The sequence below is a fragment of the Corythoichthys intestinalis genome, chromosome 21 (assembly GCF_030265065.1).
Source record: "Corythoichthys intestinalis isolate RoL2023-P3 chromosome 21, ASM3026506v1, whole genome shotgun sequence".
Taxonomy (NCBI): domain Eukaryota; kingdom Metazoa; phylum Chordata; class Actinopteri; order Syngnathiformes; family Syngnathidae; genus Corythoichthys; species Corythoichthys intestinalis.
The window spans coordinates 5,664,627-5,688,027 of record NC_080415.1 but is presented as its reverse complement, the minus strand read 5'-3'; the positions used below and the strand labels follow the sequence as shown (position 1 = coordinate 5,688,027).

General features: G+C 44.1%; 1 protein-coding gene across 3 annotated transcripts in view; it reads left to right on the top strand.

Annotated features, from left to right (window-relative positions):
* ryr2a (ryanodine receptor 2a (cardiac)) overlaps positions 1-23,401 on the top strand; it is a 356,843-nt gene that overhangs the window by 64,065 nt on the left and 269,377 nt on the right. For 2 of the 3 annotated variants that reach the window (XM_057825571.1, XM_057825570.1), the window contains exons 16-24: positions 2,025-2,143; positions 4,825-4,958; positions 5,074-5,315; positions 7,175-7,367; positions 7,448-7,652; positions 10,286-10,390; positions 16,459-16,562; positions 19,422-19,505; positions 19,596-19,755. In XM_057825571.1, the coding sequence (XP_057681554.1) occupies positions 2,025-2,143; positions 4,825-4,958; positions 5,074-5,315; positions 7,175-7,367; positions 7,448-7,652; positions 10,286-10,390; positions 16,459-16,562; positions 19,422-19,505; positions 19,596-19,755 (1,346 nt within the window). Of the gene's footprint in view, positions 1-2,024; positions 2,144-4,822; positions 4,959-5,073; positions 5,316-7,174; positions 7,368-7,447; positions 7,653-10,285; positions 10,391-16,458; positions 16,563-19,421; positions 19,506-19,595; positions 19,756-23,401 lie in introns of those variants that run through there. The other variant, XM_057825572.1, reaches the window with a different exon arrangement.

The window sequence follows — 23,401 nt, the reverse complement described above, 5'->3', positions numbered from 1 at the left end:
TGGATTGGCAGACCGGGGTGGTGGTCCCCATTTTTAAAAAGGGGGACGGGAGGGTGTGTTCCAATTATAGAGGGATCACACTCCTCAGCCTCCCCGGTAAAGTCTATTCAGGGGTGCTGGAGAGGGGGGTCCGTCGGGAAGTCGAATCTCGGATTCAGGAGGAGCAGGGTGGTTTTCGTCCCGGCCGTGGAACAGTGGACCAGCTCTACACCCTCGGCAGGGTCCTCGAGGGAGCATGGGAGTTCGCCCAACCAGTTCACATGTGTTTTGTGGATTTGGAGAAGGCGTTCGACCGTGTGCCTAGGGGAGTCCTGTGGAGGGTGCTCCGGGAGTACGGGGTACGAAGCCCCTTGGTAAGGGCTGTTCGGTCCCTGTACGACCGGTGTCAGAGTCTGGTCCGCATTGCCGGCAGTAAGTCGAATTCGTTCCCAGTGAGGATTGGACTCCGCCAAGGCTGCCCTTTGTCACCGATTCTGTTCATAATTTTTATGGACAGAATTTCTAGGCGCAGCCGAAGTGTTGAGGGTGTCCGGTTTGGTGGCCTCAGCATTGCATCTCTGCTTTTTGCAGATGATGTGGTGCTGTTGGCTTCATCAAGCCGTGACCTCCAACTCTCACTGGGGCGGTTCGCGGCCGAGTGTGAAGCGGTTGGGATGAAGATCAGCACCTCCAAATCCGAGACCATGGTCCTTAGCCGGAAAAGGGTGGAGTGCCCTCTCCGGGTCGGGGACGAGATCCTGCCCCAAGTGGAGGAGTTCAAGTATCTTGGGGTCTTGTTCACGAGTGAGGGTAGGAGGGAGCGGGAGATTGACAGGCAGATCGGTGCAGCGTCTGCAGTGATGCGGACTCTGCACCGGTCCGTTGTGGTGAAGAAGGAGCTGAGCCAAAAGGCGAAGCTCTCGATTTACTGGTCGATCTACGTTCCTACCCTAACCTATGGTCACGAGCTGAGGGTCGTGACCGAAAGAACAAGATCCCGGATACAAGCGGCCGAAATGAGTTTCCTCCGCAGGGTGTCCGGGCTCTCCCTTAGAGATAGGGTGAGAGGCTCGGTCATCCGGGAGGGGCTTGGTGTCGAGCCGCTACTCCTCCGCGTTGAGAGGAGCCAGTTGAGGTGGCTCGGGCATTTGGTTCGGATGCCTCCTGGACGCCTCCCTGGAGAGGTGTTCCGGGCATGTCCCACCAGCAGGAGGCCCCGGGGTCGACCCAGGACACGCTGGAGAGACTATGTCGCTCGGCTGGCCTGGGAACGCCTTGGAATCCCGCCGGAGGAGCTGGCTGAAGTGGCTGGGGAGAGGGAAGTCTGGGCTTCCCTGCTAAAGCTGCTGCCCCCGCGACCCGACCCCGGACTAAGCGGAAGATAATGGATGGATGGATGGATGGATGGATGGATGGATGGATGGATGGATGGATGGATGGATGGATGGATGGATGGATGGGTTGCAGGTATTCTTCAGGTTGCAACGTTAATGTGAGGAGTGTTGTGTTTTGGATGCTGTCCTTAAACGCACCGCGTGACTGACTGGAGAGAGAGGGTGAGGTGTAGATGAGTTGGCGGGAGGGGTTAAGTCTGTGACAAGGCGTTGTTGTTGTATAAAGCAATGTGCTTTATAATGGCAAGTCAAATTTTAGCAGCCAATTAGCCACGTAGCTGCTAATGAACATCCAAATTTCCCATCCATTTTCAATGGCAGAAAAACTAGTTGTGATTTTTGACCAAAAACTTACCTTTTCACCCAAGTGACATTCAACTGGCGTTCAAACAAGTCGATGCCATTGACAGCCATGCAACAGGAAGTGACCTGATAGATCTAAAGCCCCATTGTAATTTCGCCAACAATTACAGTTTCTAGTATTTGTTATGATATGCTGCATTATTTGGTGACATGTCCACTTTTGGTCAACCTGCCCAAACTATTTTCATGCTACTGGTTCCATAGTAAAACCATATTCATAACAACTTTACCCCCCAATTTTTTTTTCAATTATTCTGTGTATAATAACATGTACTAATTTTTATTCAGGCATATTGGAAGTGCTTCACTGTGTGCTAGTCGAGAGTCCTGAAGCACTGAACCTGATCAAAGAGGGGCACATCAAATCCATTATATCTCTTCTGGATAAACACGGACGCAACCACAAGGTATGTGAGGTCAAAACCAGAACCCAAGCCACAATATTCACCTTCATTCTGACTGTATGTACTGTATTTCAGATCTCAAAAGTATCCTGTCTGCCCTGTCAATTGGGGTCTCTTTATAAAACAGGAAGACTTTTGTAAAAAACTTGATGTAGATTGACAATGAAAGCCATCAGTGTTTCTGAAGTGTACTCTTTAAGTTCTGTAATGTTGTGATATTGTTGATATATTCCCATTTATTTTCATATAATTACACATACAGTGTATCACAAAAGTGAGTTCACCCCTCGCATTTGTGCAGATATTTAAGTATATCTTTTCATGGAACAACACTGGCAAAATGACACTTTGACACAATAAAAAGTAGACTGTGTGCAGCTTATATAATAGAGTTCATTTATTTTCCCCTCACAATAACTCAAAATATAGCCATTAATATCTAAACCCCTGGCAACAAAAGTAAGTACATCCCTTTGAAAGAACTTACATCCCTAAATGTCCAAATTGAGTACTGCTTTTCATTTTCCATCCAAAATGGGGGGGCGGCCACAGTGCCCTCCTGGGTCGGCCCAGCCTAGGCCACGTCACCTCGTACTGGGTACTGGGGAGGTGTTCTTTGGTGTCATACAGCGCACCTTTCCCGGCCCGGGGGTGTGGTAGGGGGGTCACGCCTCCTTCCCCTTGGTCTGTCTCCAGCCCCGTCCACCTCTTCAGGACTGCGGCTGCTGCCACTGCCCATTTGTCGGCGGGGCCTCCTGGGGTATGAGGCCTGGGGTGGGGCTTGTTGTCCCCTGGCAGTGGGGTGGCTATCCCCTGGTCTCCGGCGCTCGGTGTGGCACCTGTTTGGGGTGCGTGGTGGGTGCTCGGGCGGATTGGTGGGTGGATGAGGGGGCGCTGGGGGTGGTCTGGGGCGAGGGTTGACCGGGGCCCTCGCGCTTCCCCCGGCCTGCGGCTGGTGGTTCTGGTAAACGGGGCCCCGGCTGCGGAAGCCTGCCTCTTAATTCATGCACTCCTCACTCCGCAATGTAAATATCTTTCAGCCTGGCACCTACACACTCATTCATGCCTCCGGCGAGAGTCGGGACGGGTCCATACAGTCTCTGGCCGCCTCCCCCTTGATTTTAATGCATCGCACACCAAGGTTGTGGGATTTATGGGACCTGTTGGGGGGTGGGGGTGGGGGGGTGTCATCAAGGTTACATCCTCACTACAGGCACCGCCATTCCCGCACCGCTTTTAACGCACCACACACATTTTACTCCACGGGGGAGCTCTCCTGTTTTACTGCATACACTACACTACCCACTCCACACAATCCCGTCACGGTGCTGGGTAAGGGCGGGGACCTGGCAGCCACAGTAATAGGGTGGTAGGTGAGTCCCACACTTTTTCTCAATGGCATAGCTCCCGGGGCGTGGCCTCCTCTCTGCCTGGGATGCAGGTCGCGGGAGCGGGTGGGGGTGGGGGGGGGGGGGGGGGGGTTCGGGGCTCCGGTCTCGCATCTCCCCGCAGCAGCTCCTTGCCATTCTTCTGCTTCCGCCAGGCTGGATGTTGCCTGCTCCAGCGGGGGGCCCTGTCCTGTCCTGGGCTTGGTGGGCTGTTGGGTTGTGGGCGATGTGCTGTACCGATTGGGGGCTGCGGCTGTGGCTCGTGGGCCGTGTGGGTGGGCGGGGGTGGGTTTTGGCGTGGTGGTTGGTTGTGTGTCCCCTCTTCCCATCCCTGAAAGCCGGTTCATGGGGGCGTCGGTGGCCCAGGGGACCACCCTGGATTCCTGGGGGGTGGCGGTGGCCCCCTTGCTGGGCTGCGGGAGGAGGGATGGGCTGCGCTGGCTCACCCTTCCCCCCTCCGGATTGGCTGGTGAAGGACCGTGGCCCTGGGAAGGCAGCCACGCGGCATCTATACATTCATCTGAGGGACTATCACATCTTAGATGGGACTCGCGCATGACAAGGTCAAATTAGACACACTCAAGTAGGAAACCTCGATGTCAGGATTAGCGAAGAGAAAGAGTAGAATAGGATGCCAACATACACTCGCAAGGGATTTACACAAATACTGGGTTCGAGACCACATGGCTAATTTAGGTACACTTCATCCCTTCCAATCACTTATCTCTCAGACCCCTCCCCCCATTTCGTAGGTTATCAGGCCCCCCACATAGTGTCAAGCGGAAATACAACTAGCTAACAAAGTTCCTGTCTTATTTTCTGTAAACATTTGCACTCTCCTCATCAAAGATATGATAAGGGGACATAGGAATTGGTTTTTTACACTTTGTACATTTCCATCTCGTATGATATCATGGCTCAGCTCAGGAGTCTGGGCTAAACTTACAAATTTGCATGAGAACTGTATAAACACTGAACCACTCATTGTTCGGCGAAATCCCCAAGAGAAGAAGTGTTTTCTTTGTATACCACATCTGATTGGGCAGGGGGGTGAGGCCCAGGCTGGTTTACAATTGGACTTTCTTAAATGATCCTTTCCTGTGTTTTTATTCTCATTTAATTTGTTACTTTGTTCCATATTCATAATTCTTATGTAAATTTGTTATGAATAGTAATTTGTCATCTTCTGTTCATTTAAGAGAAAAAAAACAAACTGTAAAACAAGTCATCATTGTTTTGACATTTTTTCTCTTCAATATGTTCTCACATATTCTTCTGTATGTGCATTCTGTGTAGGTTCTTGATGTGCTGTGTTCACTTTGTGTTTGCCATGGTGTAGCAGTACGCTCAAACCAGCACCTGATCTGTGACAATTTACTGCCAGGAAGAGACTTGTTACTTCAGACACGCCTGACTAATTACGTAAGCAGGTATACAGACGTAAAAGTGTTTATTAAACATTTAAATTTTGTGTTTTATTTTATTTTTTTAAGCCGTTTCCTTTGTTTTCATGATTAATGACAAAATTATTTCTTCCTTTCTTAGCATGTGCCCTAATATCTTTCTGGGTGTCAGTGAAGGCTCTGCGCAATATAAGAAGTGGTACTATGAGCTGATTGTAGACGAAGTACTGCCATTCGTCACAGCTGAGGCATCTCACCTCAGGGTGGGCTGGGCCAACACGACTGGCTACATGCCCTGCCCCAGTAGTGGTGAGGGTTGGGGCGCCAATGGATTGGGTGATGACCTGTACTCCTTTGGCTTTGATGGACTCCATCTTTGGTCAGGTGCGGCTTGTTTGAACATTGCTATACAACATCAATAGAGTTTATGAGAGTGTTACTCTAGAGCAGGGGTCCAAACTATGTTCAGTTGACTTCGCCATCAGTTGACCGGACAATGGGCTCGGGGCCGATCCGTAGGGGGGCATATATTAAAAATATTTTCAAAACCAAAGCCGCTAGCGACCTAAAACCCAAACAGACACTTCCCTTAGGCATATATGAGTCTCCATGAGCAGCGACATAAAAAAATTAAAAGTAGTTCCCTAATAAAATCTCGATTTATTATTTTTTTCATACAAGTATAACAAAACTTAAAATGGCTATAAAATTCACAATTTTTACGCTAGATGCACAAAATCCCTAAATGTAGAGATAGTCACCTGTTTTTTCATGATCAATAGCAATATTTAGCGTATAAGTTTTGCCCAAATTTGGAACTTAATTTTTTTTTTAGTTTTAGTTTTTTTTTCCAAGTTTTCAATAGGCAGTAAATCACTCAATTTTCATATCAGAAACGAAATACTTAAGGAAAGCACTTAGAACACCTTTATTTTTCTAAACAAAAGTAAAATTTGCATTTTTCTATTTACAATCAAAACTTATTTACAGTGCAGGCCAAAAGTTTTGGCACCCCTGCAATTCGGTCAGATAATGCTCAATTTCTCCCAGAAAATGATTGCAATTACAAATGCTTTGGTCATAATATCTTCATTTATTTTGCTTGCAATGAAAAAACAAAAGAGAATGAAAAAACAAAACAATTAACTCATTATCATTTTACACAAAACTCAAACGGGCCGGACAAAAGTATTGGCACCCTCAGCCTAATATTTCGTAGCACAACCTTTAGACAAAATAACTGCGAACAACCGCTTCCGGCGTCCATCAATGAGTTTCTTACAATGCTCTGCTGGAATTTTAGACCATTCTTCTTAGGCCAACTGCTTCAGATCTCTGAGATTTGAAGGGTGCCTTCTCCAAACTGCCATTTTCAGATCTCTCCACAGGAGTTCTATTGGATTCAGGTCTGGAGTCATTCCTGGCCACTTTAGAAGTATCCATTGCTTTCCCTCAAACCATTTCTAGTGCTTTTTGAAGTATGTTTTGGGTCATTGTCCTGCTGAAAAACCCCTGACCTCTGAGGGAGACCCAGCTTTCTCACAGTGGGGCCTACATTATGCTGCAAAATTTGTTAGTAGTCTTCAGACTTCATAATGCCATGCACACGGCCAAGCAGTCCAGTGCCAGAGGCAGGAAAGCAACCCCAAAACATCAGGGAACCTCCGCCATGTTTGACTGTGGAGCCGTGTTCTTTTCTTTGAAGGCCTAGTTTTTTCCCCTGTAAACTCTTTGTTGATGCCTTATCCCTAAAAGCTCTACTTTTGTCTCATTTCACCTGAGAACATTCTTCCAAAACGTTTTTGGCTTTCTCAGGTAAGTTTTAGCTAACTCCAGCCTGGCTTTTTTATCTCTCCGGGTCAGAAGTGGAGTCTTCCTGGGTATCCTACCATAGAGTCCCTTTTTCTTTACACTTATTGATGACACTGCACATGGTAGACACAGCAACATTCAGGTCTTTGGAGATGGACTTGTAGCCTTGAGAATGCACATGCTTCCTCACAATTTTGCTTCTCAAGTCCTCAGACAGTTCTTCTTTCATTTCTCCATGCTCAATGTGGTACACACAAGGACACAGGGCAGAGGTTGAGTCAACTTTAATCCATTTGAATTAGCTGCAAGTGTGATTTAGTTGTACAAAGCAGTTGTAATTGCAATCATTTTCTGGGAGAAATTGAGCATTATCTGACTAAATTTTGTGCACAACCCTACACCTTTGATTTATTGTTCACTTTTTTGTGCAGGCTGTATTGCAAAGACCGTTAGCTCACCCAATCAGCACCTTCTGAAAGCAGATGATGTGGTGAGCTGCTGCTTAGACCTTAATGTGCCCAGTATCTCCTTCAGGATCAACGGCCAACCGGTTCAGGGCATGTTTGAGAATTTCAACTCAGATGGCCTCTTTTTTCCTGTTGCTAGTTTTTCTGCTGGAGTGAGGTTAGTGGCTCACTTAAAGCCAATCACCAATTTTCTGTCATACCTGCTCACCTGTTCTTTGCCGTCCTGTCATTGTAAAGGTTTCGTTTCCTCCTTGGGGGCCGCCACGGGGAGTTTAAGTTCCTCCCTCCTCCGGGCTATGCGCCGTGCTTTGAGGCCGTGTTGCCCAGAGAGAAGCTAAAGCTTGGGCTATGTCAGCACCAGACTGCAGCTGGAGACCTTTTAGGGCCCACTGTCACCATGAGCCAAGCAGCATTCACACCCGTCCCTGTGAACACCAGCCAGGTACTGAATATTACATAGTATTAGACAGGCATTTTAATAATTTTATGAGGACGGGACTCTAAAGCTGCTATGAAATGCTACAACAAGCAACTTTAGAATATTAGCAGACCATATTTTGGACACAAATCCATTCGCTGAAAAAAATTTAAGTGGCTTATCAATGTAATTGGGGTCTAATGTAGGAGTGGGAACATCTTGGTACCTCACGATACGATACGATTTGCGATACGAAGCTCATGATAACGATGCTCTGATGATATGGCGATACAACGACTATCGATACATTGGTCAGGAAATCATTCTAGGATATTCTACAAACAACTAATTAACAGAAAAACAAGCTTCTAGTGTGAATTGGGATTAGTTTATCACTAGTAGACGTCCAATCCATTTGAACTGGGAGGGTGGTAGCGAATGAATATTCGTTCATTCGCTGCCATCCCTCCCACTTCAAATGGATTGAACATCTATGGCTGTCAGTGGCGGTCAATGCCAGGCAATTAGGTAATTTTGGGCCATTTAAGGTCTTATTGGAACAGCACTAAACAAAAGTTCCAGCATCATCACCTTGTCCAATGCAGATTCCTGACTCTTGACACCTTGTCCAATGCAGATTTTTGACTCTTGACAAAGTGATGCTGGAACTTTTGTTTGGTGCCGTTCCAGTGAGATTTACAAAGATGATTGCCTGAAGACATCAAAATTCCCTCAGTCCTTGATAATATGGAGCTGCATGGCTGTGGTTAAATCTTCAAAAGGTTTACATCGAAATTTTAGACAGCTATCTTATCCCTTCAATTGAAAATATGTTTGTCATTTTCCAAGAATGCAATGCATCATGCCACAGAGCTTAAGCTGTTAAAGCATTCCTTGGAGAAAGACTCATCCGTCAAAGACATGGCCTGCAAATAGCCCAGATCCCAACCCTACTGATAACCTGTGGTGGAAATTGAAAAAACAGTCCACAGCAAGGCTCCGACCTGCATGGATGGCACCAAATTGATGAAAAATACTCATCAAGTCCATGCCTCAGAGACTGCAAGCTGTCATAAAAGCCAGAGGTAGTGGCACCACCGGGGGGGGGGGGGCATCGGTGGCCACGGCCACCCCTATAAATTTTTTGACCACCCCTGTGGCTACCCCGCTAGCCAGTATATCGTATCCCTGTTGGGAAGTACTTTTTATGTTTTGTTCATTCAGTAATAATTATTTTTGTGTCACATTAACATTGTGTTAGGAAATACCCAGTTAAGATATGATTGCTTCTGTACTTGCTTTTATTTGTACCTGCCAGCACCTGCTTTACCCAGTAATTATTTTCTTTTGGTAAATGTACACTTTACGCCTAATGTATACATAACACAATAAAACAGAATTGTAGGGAACTCAAAATGTTGACTGGACAGTTATGGACTATGCACATTAAATCATTAGTAACATCAAATATTACACAATACACCAAAGGATATCAGTAGCCGTGTCCTTAACTTTTTGTTATAGTTTTCCCCTTACCTTTTTACTGCAATAATATAATGAAAACCTGAAATTATGGCTTTTAGTTTTGGTGTGCCACCCCAACATTTTAAGTGGCCCCATCTGGCCACCCCTATGAAAAATTTCCGGAGGCGCCACTGGCCAGAGGTGGTGCTACTAGTAAATACTAGAGATGTGTTTTGATTGTTATTTCTTTGTTTGTTTCTCATGATTCCATATTTTTTTCCCTCAGAATGGAGTGATTCCATAAATATTTCCCTGCACTTCCTCTATGAAATTAACATTTACTGATCACCACATTGTTTTTTATTCATTTCTTTTAGTGTTTCAGAATGCTCAAGAGTTACACTTTTGAACTAATTCTTTATTTATAAAGCTTTTTATCTGAGTTTGCTCTACATGATAAAATGTCTGAGTGAGTGCTTGCCTGAGACTGGTGATTGCATACCATTTGCTAGGGGTTGTATTACGGTGGAAGATTCTGATAACAACTTGTTGGTTCCTTTTTTTTTTTTTTTTTTTAACATTGAAACCTTTTTAAAACGATATCTCGATTCTTGGCAGGATAATATCGATAACCTTATGGGATACAAAGTATCACGAGAAATCACCAGTTCGATATTTTGTCACACCCCTAGTCTAATGTCTTTAAGTGAAATCTTAATTGATTTGGTTTCCTGCTGTCTGCTGCAAACATTTTATACACAGTGAACAGAGTGGTCTTTCCTCGTCTTCAACTGTATTAAAAGTCAAAGCCAAAAGCTACATACACTTCATCATATTTCCCCGTCTTAGCTTTTCATATCTCCAGTGCTCTTCGCTGTGGGCTCTTGTTTGGTTCAAAAACTGTGCACACTCTGAAAATGAGAGCAACACTGCCACCCACTGAATGGATGTGAAATTACACTTTATTCTATTACAACAAAAAAGTATTATTCTCCGAGGGCACATGCGCCACCCCCGGCATCGCTCTGCACCCCCCTGGGGCGGCACGCCCCACTATTTGAGAAGTACTGTGTTAATGGAAAAAGAATAACCAATGAATTACAAATCAGGGCAAAGCCACACCTCTACTACTATAGTTAAGTATATTAAGAATTTGTACTTGTCTCTGTTCTTTTTCCTTTGTCTGGTTGTAGATTGTTTTGCCATTTCACTTAGAAAGGATCAAGGAGAAGCTTGCAGAAAACATCCATGAGCTGTGGGTGATGAACAAGATCGCACTGGGCTGGACCTATGGTGTAGTGAGTATTGACTATAATTATCACTCACCTTACCATGCAGTGTTCATATTTGCTGTCCCCATTTCCGCCTTTTCTGGGAGACTGCATAATGATGCTGTTCAAGTGAAAAGATGTTCCAAATGTACTGATGAACTGCTCACGTAACCTGTAGGTAATTTGTTCATTTGTCAGTGTCGCTCACCTGATTGCACTATTTGATTAAATTAGGCCATTGTAAATAGCTGCACGCTAATATGTTAGTGCTGACTACATTTTAAAGGTGAGGTTATGGAACTATTACTCTCAGAATAGAAAAAACGAGATGAGGCGATAAGGGCTTCCTGACTCCTAACTCAATTTCAACCTAGCTCAAAATTTAAAAAAGTTTTTATTTGAATTTCACTTTTATTTCCTGCTTTGCTACTATGCAGACATCTCTCATCTTGCACCTGCTGCTCAAGCTTCAATGATCTTTTAATCACTTTAAAATTACTTGGCAATTCATTGATTTCATTTGACTTAATGACTAAAAGGCATTTATTCTTGTGTCTAACAAAACATTTTAGAGCTTTTTTTTTTTTTTTAAGCTTTTTACATTTTTTTTTTTTTTTTTTAACTGGAACACAAGTCTGCCTTATTGGACCTGAGGAACTCGGCTAACAGAAGCTAATGAGCCGCAACATGCATCCCCTGTCCATGGATTATTACAACAAATTGCTCCAGAAGATAGCAGAACTGGAAACAAACATTTACCAGCTTGATGTTAAAGTGGAAATAAACGAACGGACAGTTTGAAAATGAAACCACTCTGCCGATTTCCCTAAACAGTGAAGGGGAACAGACTCACAGAATGCCAACTAACACCATCAGGACGCAACGGGAGCTGGGTGTATGTGTAATTAAAAACGACTGGTCCTCCTTAAAACACTCTTGGTGCAAACCCAAAGCACTACAACTCAGGAAGGTGTTTATCAGAAAGAACTCACCACTGGCAGATTTATTATGAAGCTGTATGGATATCGCTGTCTTTACAAAAGACTGCCTCATTTACCACAGCGCCAAAAAGAAAGCAACCAGAGACCAAGGGTACAACAATGTTAGGGTGTGCAAGAAGGAGGGGATCCCTGAGCAGTCAAACAATGTTGTTACGAGTAATATTAGTTTATTAATGACCACACGAAAGAGAACGTGACTGGTGCAAGAGCCAAGGCAAGGCAGAGGGCGGTTGAGCCTGCGTGAGACGATGAGGCTCGGAAGGAGGCAGGCGTAGAATCCGACAATTGTCTTGCATAAAACAGATGTTCGGGTGAGAGTAGTGATGTCACGAGGTGCGCCGAGTCTTCGAAGCGTGTGACTCTGAAGCCTCGATGCCAAGCTGTACCATGTAATCGCTTCATGGAGTGCTTCAGATTTGCTGCGCGGTTTGACAGCTCGCTTCCGTCTATCAACACCTCTGCCTTCATTCAAAATGTGGGTGTTAGCAGGAGAGTTGTGATCAGGTGAGAGTTTGGATAATTTGGAGGTGTTTTGGAGAGTAAAAAAGTTTAAGTGAGTTGAAAGAGGGTACAGTAGTTGATACTAGGATGAAGCTAGCAAGAATGAGGACTTTCTCTCTGTGGGAAAAAAAAAAAAAAAAAAATATATATATATATATATATATATAAAACAATGAAAATCGCTACATCAATGTCCAAATTGCACAAGCATCATCAGTAAACTTTTTGATGTTACACGAACATGTTTTCTCTGATTACGTATAACGGGTTCACGCAAGTCCGTTGTGTCGAAACCTCCCGTTCCTCATGTGGGTGCGCTGGCAGGCAAAGTGGGTAGCCCGGGCTTCTGGCTGGGTGGTCAGAGCATTCCCCTACTGTGCTGGACACGTCGTTCGAGTGAGTTCGAGTTCTGTCCTAGGTACTGATTGTGTCGCGCGGCCCGGATCCATGCAACACCGGCGACATACGCACATGTCAAAGAAAAAAAAACATTGCACAACCTACCACATTATTACAATGCCATTTATGAAATTATTTTCACACATACACAGACTACATTAAAAATATATACATACAGTGCCTTGCAAAAGTATTCGGCCCCCTTGAATCTTGCAACCTTTCGCCACATTTCAGGCTTCAAACATGAAGATATGAAATTTAATTTTTTTGTCAAGAATCAACAACAAGTGGGACACAATCGTGAAGTGGAACAACATTTATTGGATAATTTAAACTTTTTTAACAAATAAAAAACTGAAAAGTAGGGCGTGCAATATTATTCCGCCCCTTTACTTTCAGTGCAGCAAACTCACTCCAGAAGTTCAGTGAGGATCTCTGAATGATCCAATGTTGTCCTAAATGACTGATGATGATAAATAGAATCCACCTGTGTGTAATCAAGTCTCCGTATAAATGCACCTGCTCTGTGATAGTCTCAGAGTTCTGTTTAAAGTGCAGAGAGCATTATGAAAACCAAGGAACACACCAGGCAGGTCCGAGATACTGTTGTGGAGAAGTTTAAAGCCGGATTTGGATACAAAAAGATTTCCCAAGCTTTAAACATCTCAAGGAGCACTGTGCAAGCCATCATATTGAAATGGAAGGAGCATCAGACCACTGCAAATCTACCAAGACCCGGCCGTCCTTCCAAACTTTCTTCTCAAACAAGGAGAAAACTGATCAGAGATGCAGCCAAGAGGCCCATGATCACTCTGGATGAACTGCAGAGATCTACAGCTGAGGTGGGAGAGTCTGTCCATAGGACAACAATCAGTCGTACACTGCACAAATCTGGCCTTTACGGAAGAGTGGCAAGAAGAAAGCCATTTCTCAAAGATATCCATAAAAAGTCTCGTTTAAAGTTTGCCACAAGCCACCTGGGAGACACACCAAACATGTGGAAGAAGGTGCTCTGGTCAGATGAAACCAAAATTGAACTTTTTGGCCACAATGCAAAACGATATGTTTGGCGTAAAAGCAACACAGCTCATCACCCTGAACACACCATCCCCACTGTCAAACATGGTGGTGGCAGCATCATGGTTTGGGCCTGCTTTTCTTCAGCAGGGACAGGGAAGATGGTTAAAATTGACGGGAAGATGGATGCAGCCAAATACAGGAACATTCTGGAAGAAAACCTGTTGGTATCTGCACAAGACCTGAGACTGGGACGGAGATTTATCTTCCAACAGGACAATGATCCAAAACATAAAGCCAAATCTACAATGGAATGGTTCAAAAATAAACGTATCCAGGTGTTAGAATGGCCAAGTCAAAGTCCAGACCTGAATCCAATCGAGAATCTGTGGAAAGAGCTGAAGACTGCTGTTCACAAACACTCTCCATCCAACCTCACTGAGCTCAAGCTGTTTTGCAAGGAAGAATGGGCAAGAATGTCAGCCTCTCTATGTGCAAAACTGATAGAAACATACCCAAAGCGACTTGCAGCTGTAATTGGAGCAAAAGGTGGCTCTACAAAGTATTAACACAAGGGGGCTGAATAATATTGCACGCCCCACTTTTCAGTTTTTTATTTGTTAAAAAAGTTTAAATTATCCAATAAATTTTGTTCCACTTCACGATTGTGTCCCACTTGTTGTTGATTCTTGACAAAAAAATTAAAATTTTATATCTTTATGTTTGAAGCCTGAAATGTGGAGAAAGGTTGCAAGGGCCGAATACTTTTGCAAGGCACTGTATAGGTTTTACTTCATGGATGACATATGAGACTGTGACTGTATGTGGCAACTCCTCTTACTGGACCCAAAAGTTCAAACGTTTATATGTATAATTTGTTGTACGTTTATTTTTGGGGAGCTGCTTGGCACTGTTGACCAACAGGAGACATGTGACTGGAAAACAATGAAAAGAAAGTTGAAGAAAAAATATATACATTATACTTATGTGATAATCTATGTACGTCGAGGATTTGGTCTGACAATATTTTGTAAATAATACCTTCCCAACAGACACACACACACAAATTAACGAATCCCTCATGTGGTTGGGAGACAAATGATTGTGATTATACAGTTAGCCAGTAGGTGGTTCCGTGGACACATGAAGCTCCAAAAAATTAACCCTTTGTCAAACCAATTGGCTCAAGTGGTGCAATGCCTCATGAGGCTTCATCTCACCATCACTAGGTGATAGCAAAAACAAGTCATAAACCGGTAATCAAATCGAAGTATCAAAAAACGTGAGATAAAACTGACGGAAGAACCAGACAAGTTGATTCGGGAGACGAAGTGGCGGCGTCCACTGGTTTTTAAAGATGGCTGATTGTTATTGCCCGCACCTGTGGCCGTTCCAACCGTCAGACATCCTTACCTGTAATCGTATAAAAACATGCACACCTGCCCAAAGTAGGTCAGGTCTCAGGAGGCAGGGGCAACAAAAGCTGAAAAAAAGTGCCTCAAATGCTGGGATTCTACTGGAGAACCGATTTACACCATTGTCTAAGAATTCTTACCCTGGTAAAGATGTATTACCCAGCCTCAGAGAAAGGTATGAGGCTCATATAAGTTGAAGAGAAAAAGGTTGAATGGAATAAAATAAAGATAAAAATCTGCTTCTCTGGGGGACGACCCCGAGCAACGACCGGACCAGCGTTTATATTGTTCTTATGCTAATCAGCAAGTCCATCCTTCTCTCCTGAGCGGAGCCATGTAATCACGGGATGGAAAAATTCAAAGTGTAAACAATAAATTCCTATGACCCCCTTATTGTTTCTTTGATGAGGAGAGTTCAAACGTTTACAGAAAGGAGAACAGCAACTTGTAGACAAGCCTGAACACAGTTACAGAACAGCAATGAAAGAATATGTGTAATTATATTGAATAAATCTACAAAGTGCTAACAAGCTTGAGAGAGAACGATCTACTTGGTGACTTTGCTGTGAATGGGATAAAACACTTTTGCAGCAACAACATCAAAGTATGTTGTTTTAATGACACTATGGTGTCTGATCTCAGAGAGTGTCCTGAACATTGCTGCTGAGTATCCAACAGCTACAGCACTGATCATACACACAAGAGCCCTTGATGTTGAGAAGCAAAAATTGGAGCTGTTAAAGCAGGGCTTCACTGAGCTGATAAACACAGTTCGAAGTTTAAATATTGAAGTATTTTTCAGTGGACCTATGCCCGGACTTAAGCTAGGGGGTGAGAAATTCAGTAGAGTGATGATGCTAAATAGAAGGCTCAAAGCCACAGGTGATGCTCAATCAATTAACTTCTTTGACAATTTTAGTTGTATTTGCAGGACGCGGGCACGCTTCAAAGATTTGATGGATTCCACTTAAACAAGTCAGGAATGCCGCTACTACACAGTAGCATGTTTTATCTTTTACACTACAGACAGTCAGTTTATCTCAGGGACAAGAGGCATGCAGTTCCAAAGCAATGGATTAGGCGGTGCTCATGCATAGAGGCCGAGTCTGGAACAGCAAGTACAGTGGGCAGGATCTTTTTCGCCCTGTAGCTCAACTGCAGGTGAATCAAATGAGCCTGGCAGGAGGTGACCAAGCCCCTCCGAACGAGGACCAGGAAGTGGAACCTTTATCAGCCCAATGTAACAAGACTCGCCAGACCCTTGCAGGATGTGATCAACCTGACCCAACAGGACCCCATCCAGCCCCAAATCATTACAGTGCCGGATACCCACTCACTCCATACATTCAGGACTCCACAAGTCTTGATATCGAAGACAAGGTGAAGAGAGTAGTCGCAACCAATCTCGTGAGCTAAGAGTTAATGCTTCAAGTCCTGGCTGCGCAATGTCAATGTGTCATTGAGTATGACACTAAATTCCCCACAGATTGACATTGTAAATGAGAACTTGTTCTCAATCTCACCTAGTAAAATATAGATTAAAATAAGTGTTGAAAAGAGCTGTTCGCCCATTTCTTTACTCTGTTGTGTACTGTCTGAAAATATTCTAATATCATGTTTCTATGCGTCGAAAAGTAGTAGGCGTTTTTATAAAATAAGAAATCCATCTCAACTAGATACAGTACACTACCCAGCTGCAGTCTTCTGATATCGATTGCAGTCTATCTAAAAACTGTACTTTGTGCCCGTGTCTATTTTCCAGGTACGAGATGACACAAAGCGACAACATCCTTGTCTGGTGAAGTTCTCCAAGTTGCCGGAACAGGAACGGAGTTACAACCTGCAGATGTCTGTGGAAACGCTCAAGTAAAATATTGCTGCATTACTAAAAAGACACTAAAACCTCTGTGGTCAAAGAATATCCATTCTAGACAGCCTGTTAATTTGCTCTTGAGTCAAGGCAGTTGCAGTCTGTCCGTAGAAAATAATTAAAATTGAGATAATTCATCCCAAGCTTAAACTAATGGCGATTGACTGTATATTTTTTGCAATTTTTTCCAAATCGCTCACTGGAGCGGTTGAGATAAACATCAGCACCTCCAAATCCGAGACCATGGTCCTCAGTCAGAAAAGGGTGGTATGCCCTCTCTAGGTCGGGGATGACTTCCTGCCCCAAGTGGAGGAGTTCAAGTACAGTGCCTTGCAAAACTATTCGGCCCCCTTGAACCTTGCAACCTTTTGCCACATTTCAGGCTTCAAACATAAAGATATAAAATTTTCATTTTTTGTCAAGAATCAACAACAAGTGGGACACAATCGTGAAGTGGAACAAAATTTATTGGATAATTTTAACTTTTGCCAAACATATCGTTTTGCATTGTGGCCAAAAAGTTCAATTTTGGTTTCATCTGACCAGAGCACGTTCTTCCACATGTTTGTTGTGTCTCCCAGGTGGCTTGTGGCAAACTTTAAACGAGACTTTTTATGGATATCTTTGAGAAATGGCTTTCTTCTTGCCACACTTCCATAAAAGCCAGATTTGTGCAGTGTACGACTGATTGTTGTCCTATGGACAGACTCTCCCTCCTCAGCTGTAGATCTCTGCAGTTCATCCAGAGTGATCATGGGCCTCTTGGCTGCATCTCTGATCAGTTTTCTCCTTGTTTGAGAAGAAAGTTTGGAAGGACGGCCGGGTCTTGGTAGATTTGCAGTGGTCTGATGCTCCTTCCATTTCAATATGATGGCTTGCACAGTGCTCCTTGAGATTTTTAAAGCTTGGGAAATCTTTTTGTATCCAAATCCGGCTTTAAACTTCTCCACAACAGTATCTCGGACCTGCCTGGTGTGTTCCTTGGTTTTCATAATGCTCTCTGCACTTTAAACAGAACCCTGAGACTATCACAGAGCAGGTGCATTTATACGGAGACTTGATTACACACAGGTGGATTCTATTTATCATCATCGGTCATTTAGGACAACATTGGATCATTCAGAGATCCTCACTGAACTTCTGGAGTGAGTTTGCTGCACTGAAAGTAAAGGGGCCGAATAATATTGCACGCCCCACTTTTCAGTTTTTTATTTGTTAAAAAAGTTTAAATTATCCAATAAATGTTGTTCCACTTCACGATTGTGTCCCACTTGTTGTTGATTCTTGACAAAAAAATTAAATTTCATATCTTTATGTTTGAAGCCTGAAATGTGGCGAAAGGTTGCAAGATTCAAGGGGGCCGAATACTTTTGCAAGGCACTGTATCTTGGGGTCTTGTTCATGAGTGAGGGCAGGACAGGAGTGGGTGATTGACAGGCGGATTTGTGCAGCGTCTGCAGTAATGCGGACTCTGCACGGGTCCTTAGTTGTGAAGAAGGAGCTGAGCCAAAAAGCGAAGCTCTCAACTTACTAGTCGATCTTCGTTCCAACCTTCACCAGTGGTCAAGAGCTGTGGGTCTTGACGGAAAGATAAAGATCCCACATACAAGCGGTCAAAATGAGTTTCCTCCGCAGGCTGTCCTGGCTGTCCCTTAGAGGTAGGGTGATAAGCTCGTTCATCCTGGAGGGACTCAGTGTCGAGCTGCTACTCTTCCACGTTGAGAAGAGCCAGCTGAGGTGGTTTAGGCATCTGTTTCGGATGCCTCCTGGACGCTCCCTGGTCAGGTGTTTTCAGCATTTCCCACCAGCGGGAGGCCCCGGGAACCACCCAGGACACGCTTTAGGCTGGCTCTTTCAGCTAGCCTGTGAACGCCTTGGGATCTTGCCAGAGGAGCTGGTTGAAGTGGCTGGGGAGAGGGAAGTCTGGGCTTCCCTGCTAAAGCTGCTGCCCCCGCAACCCGATCCCAGATTAAGCGGTAGATGATGGATGGATTTACAGCAGGGGTGCCCAAGTCCGGTCCTCGAGAGCCCCTATCCAGCTTGTTTTCCATGTTTCCCTCCTTGAACACACCTGAATCAAATGACCAGCTCATCAGCAAGCACTGCGGGAGCCTGATAATGATCCTGATTATTTGAGTCAGGTGTGTTGGAGGAGGGAGAAATGGAAAACAAGCTGGATAGGGGCTCTCGAGGACTGGACTTGAGCACCCCTGATTTACAGGAATACTGGTTTGTGTTTGGTGATCATCCATTTGAAAAACCAAGTCGAACTCCTGATATGATTTAGATTTAGACAATAAAACACTGAAGTGGGTAGTACATCCTTATAAAACACTGAAGTGAGTACTAGTACATTCCTAAAACATGCATGCTAGGTTGATTGAACACTCCAAATTCTTAATAGGTTTGATTGTGTTTGTGAAAGTTTATTTATAAGTGTCCTGCAATTTGGTGGGAACCACTTCAAGTGCGTATCCCTACTGCTGCCAACAGTTAGCTGAGTTAGGATCCAGTGCTCCTGTCACAATCACCAGGGTTAATGATATGGAAGATGAATGAGTGAATGTTTGTGCCAGAGTAGAAACTTGTGTGTTCTAAATTTGTAATGCAAATTGACCGTTTCGCTGAGTCGACTTTTAGAGTATATGTATACATACATGGCTCATGATAACAATGATCTCACGATATGGTTATACAACAATTATCGAGACACGGGCCAGGAAATCATACTCGGATATTCGACAAAACGACTAATAAACAGTAAAAAACAAGCTTTTTTCATCCTTCTGCTGTGAATTGGGAATGAGTTTATCACTAGTAGACGTCCAAAATGTGTGTGTGTGCTTGTATAACAGAACCCTTCTTGCACTGGGGTGCCATGTTGGTCTTGCAGATGAACATGCTGTGGAGAAAGTTAAAAGTATAAATTTGTCATCAAAGTAAGTTACCTTTCTTTAAGATAAACATGTTAAACTTGGAATGCTGCTAGTGTTCTAAACTGTTCTATGTGATAACTCTTATCTCTGCAGCTATGAGTTGTCCAGCGGTTACAAACCCGCTCCTCTGGACCTGGGTCACATCAAACTGACCTCCACCCAGGAAGCCATGGTAGACAAATTAGCTGAAAATGCACACAATGTTTGGGCAAGAGACCGTATTCGCCAGGGTTGGACCTATGGCATTCAACAGGTAGGGATCTCTGTTTTCCTGTGTCACTTTTTTTCAATGTATCCATCCATCCATCCATCCATCCATCCATCCATCCATCCATCCATCCATCCATCCATCCATCCATCCATCCATCCATCCATCCATCCATCCATCCATCCATCCATCCATCCATCCATCCATCCATCCATCCATCCATCCATCCATCCATCCATCATCTACCGCTTAACCCCGGGTTGGGTTGCGGGGGCAGCAGCTTTACCAAGGAAGCCCAGCCTTCCCTCTCCGCAGCCACTTCAACCAGCTCCTCCGACAGGATCCCAACCAGCTCCTCCGACGGGATCCCAACTCCTCCACTTGGGGCAGAATCTCATCCCCGACCCGGAGAGGGCACGCCATCCTTTTCCGACTGAGTACCATTGTTTCGGATTTGGAGCTACTGATCTTCATCCCAACCGCTTCACAATCGGCTGCGAACCGCTAGTTGGAGATCACGGCTTGATGAAGCCAACAGCACCACATCACCTGCAAAAAGCAGAGATGCAGAGAAGCCACCAAACTGGACCCCCTCAACGCTTTGGCTTCGCCTAGAAAACAGAATCGGTGATAAAGAGCAAACTTGGCAGAGTCCAACCCTCACTCAGAATGAATCCGACTTACAATGCAGACCAATGTCTGGCACCGGTTGTACAGGGGCCAGTAAATGAGTAGTTTTCTGCTCTTCCCAGTGGTGGGTCAGTAAAGTATCGTTGCACCTACATTGTTTCATCTGCTGAGGCATTCCTTGACCTTCTGGCATCAGAAGCATCTCTGATCAAACTATCTATCCTGAATGTTACTTTTGTTAGCTATGTAACATTTAAAAATAACATTTCCTATGTTACATGTTTGTAGACAGTGTACGTACCTTAACAGGAGCGATCGGATTATGGTTGTCAGATTTTGACATTTTAGCCAGCCAAATCGCCGTTGGAACGACCCAGGCTGGTGTAAATCCAACAACCCGGCCAAAGGGCCAAACTCCGCGCATTCACCTGAGTTTTAACCCCTTGTGCTGATTCCATTTTAAAAGCTTGGAAAAGGCTTCGAAACACAAGTTGACAATTTATTTAAAGTAGACACCAATCAGCAAGGCAAAGACAACAAACATACCCAGACGACAAGGAAGGCTGGATCCAGGGTCAACAATCAACAGGTCAACAAAAGATTCCCTACAGAAGACACCGGCTAACGGAAGAACGGTCTTTTGAAATAGTTTGTGAGGTGGGCTGAGGGATGGAAAAGGGTGTGTTCAGGCATTGTTTAGGAATTGTCTGTTTTAACTGGACAGGAAGGAGAGTTCATGCGTTACTGGTGTCAGGCCAACGAGAGTTGAGGATCTTGTCACCCTCAGCGCCACGTGAATGCTGAGTGTCCAACGGGTACCTCCGTTATCAGATGTTCCTTGTGGGAGGAAAGGATGTCCTTTCATTGTTTTTCGACTTTTCATTGTTGGTTACCAAAAGAGCTAATGGTGGGATTTGGTGGTCCAGATGTGGGCTTGTAGGTTTGGCCAACCCCTGCTTGTCTCGCTTAGTCAGCTGCATGATGCGCACATTGGGTCTCCCAGTCAGCACGATTCAGGGTCGGCTTCTGTAGTTGTTATCTCCCTTATCGGCCTGTTGCCTTGGCGCTGCAAATTCTAATCACTCACACACGGGCTCTCGTCTGCCTCAACGTTCATCCAGGCCTTTTATGCTTCAAATATAGTCTACTTGTTTTCTTAAACTAGGATTTAAATGCTATTTATTTTATATTAGGTGCATAACAGTAATACAATCAAACAGTAAATACGAGTAAAGATACTATTTCCTTCATAGTGTTTCCTGAACATTTCAAAACGACCTCTCTTCCTAGCTTGCTCCTTAATGATCAAACAAAATAGATTTGCATCAATGCACACGAACCACGACGACAACGACCCATGAATTTCACATTTGTTACGCGCAATTATGAAGTAATGAGGTGCCCAAATTCAAATCGTCTCATCAGTCACCTGTCAGAATCGAGACAGCTAGTGTCTGTGACGCACCTGATTGGACCATTAACCGATAAGGGTGTTTCATCGGAGAAACGAAACAGTTCCTGCTTCATGCATCATTTGTCAGTTGATTTGAAGCAAGCTCCGGAGCAGTGGTTCAATAGAAATATACGTCACTTCTTTGGAGCACATTTTGAAGATTCAGTTTCAAGCTGTCATTACTAGTGAAAAGGTCTCGATGGGTTGGAACAGAAACCCGCACCCACTGCGGCCCTCTTTGGAAAAGTTTGCCCACCCCTGTTGTGAGCTGAAGAAATGAAGTATCAGATTCAGAAATGTGTCTAATATTATCTTAGTTCCAAGAAGAAAAAAAATAGTTAAAGAGTGTAGTAAGTCAGGTATCCCTCTCGTTTCACCTTTTTCCCCTGACTCCCATCATACCAGTCCTTTTTTTAAACCTTGACTTATGAGGGTGCTTCCCTTTCCTTGTCCAAATACCAGAGAAGAGCACAAGCATACGGCTGAATACACTCACAAACCTAATAAGGCAAACACCGTAGCATCATCTTACCTCAATTCCCAGAGCAAGGGAAACAGTTTAAGTTGTGGCAATGACTACAAATGCCTTGTAACAACTTTTCCATTATAGCAGCTAGCTAGCTAGCTAAACTAACATACCTCGAAATATGAAGGTTTCGGTACACGAAAAATACACTTTACAAAAAGTCTTTTTTGAGCTCCTTCACTTCGTACTACGAAAAATGAATCAGATAATTCTCGGTTACGGCATGTTACAGCCCAGTCTAGAAGAACCAGGACATAACACGCGTCAATGCTCCTCCCGGCCAACCTACACCCAGAAAGGCCAGCGAAAATCAGCACTTCAAGAGCAGGTTCTTTTTATTTGCTTTAGAGGGAGAAATATGCCAACATAACAAAATGGTTTAATGAAACCCTACGTTCACTAAGCAAAAGGGGGAAATTAAAGACAATTCACTAACCTATACCTCCTATTATCCGAACGCAGGGAAAAACAGGTTACAAAACAAGCTCTTCTCCCCTCTTACACTACCGTTCAAAAGTTTGGGGTCACCCACACAACTTTGTGTTTTCCTTCAAAAGTCACACTTTTATTTTTCAAATGACTTGCAAAATGAATAGAAAATTTAGACTAGACTTTAGTCAAGAATTTATTTGACTATGTTGGATCTGTTCAAAGATCTGTATGGTTTTTTTATTGGCATGCTATCTATAATGGTGCCATTGACTCGCGTTAGCTTTTCCACTCCGGAGCCCTGAAACTAACAAATAACTTGCAAATGAAACGGAATTTGTTGAAATCAACTCCACCAACTAATTAAACCCCTGCTAACTCGAAGATTGAGCCTAGTGTAAAAAATCCTGAACTTCGCTTTAAGGCAAAACACTATCGCTTTTGTCCACAGGCGTCGCTTAAATTGACCGAAACTGAGAAGTGACCTACTGTTGCTTTAAAGTGCGTACGACAGGAGAAAAAAAGTCTTAAATAGGATTATTATGTGAGTTAGAATATTTTGAGACGATTCGACTATATAAAGCAATTTAGCAAAGTGCAGATGACGAGAAATTAGTCTTTTAATCTGCCGGTTAGCCACGCCTACCATTATA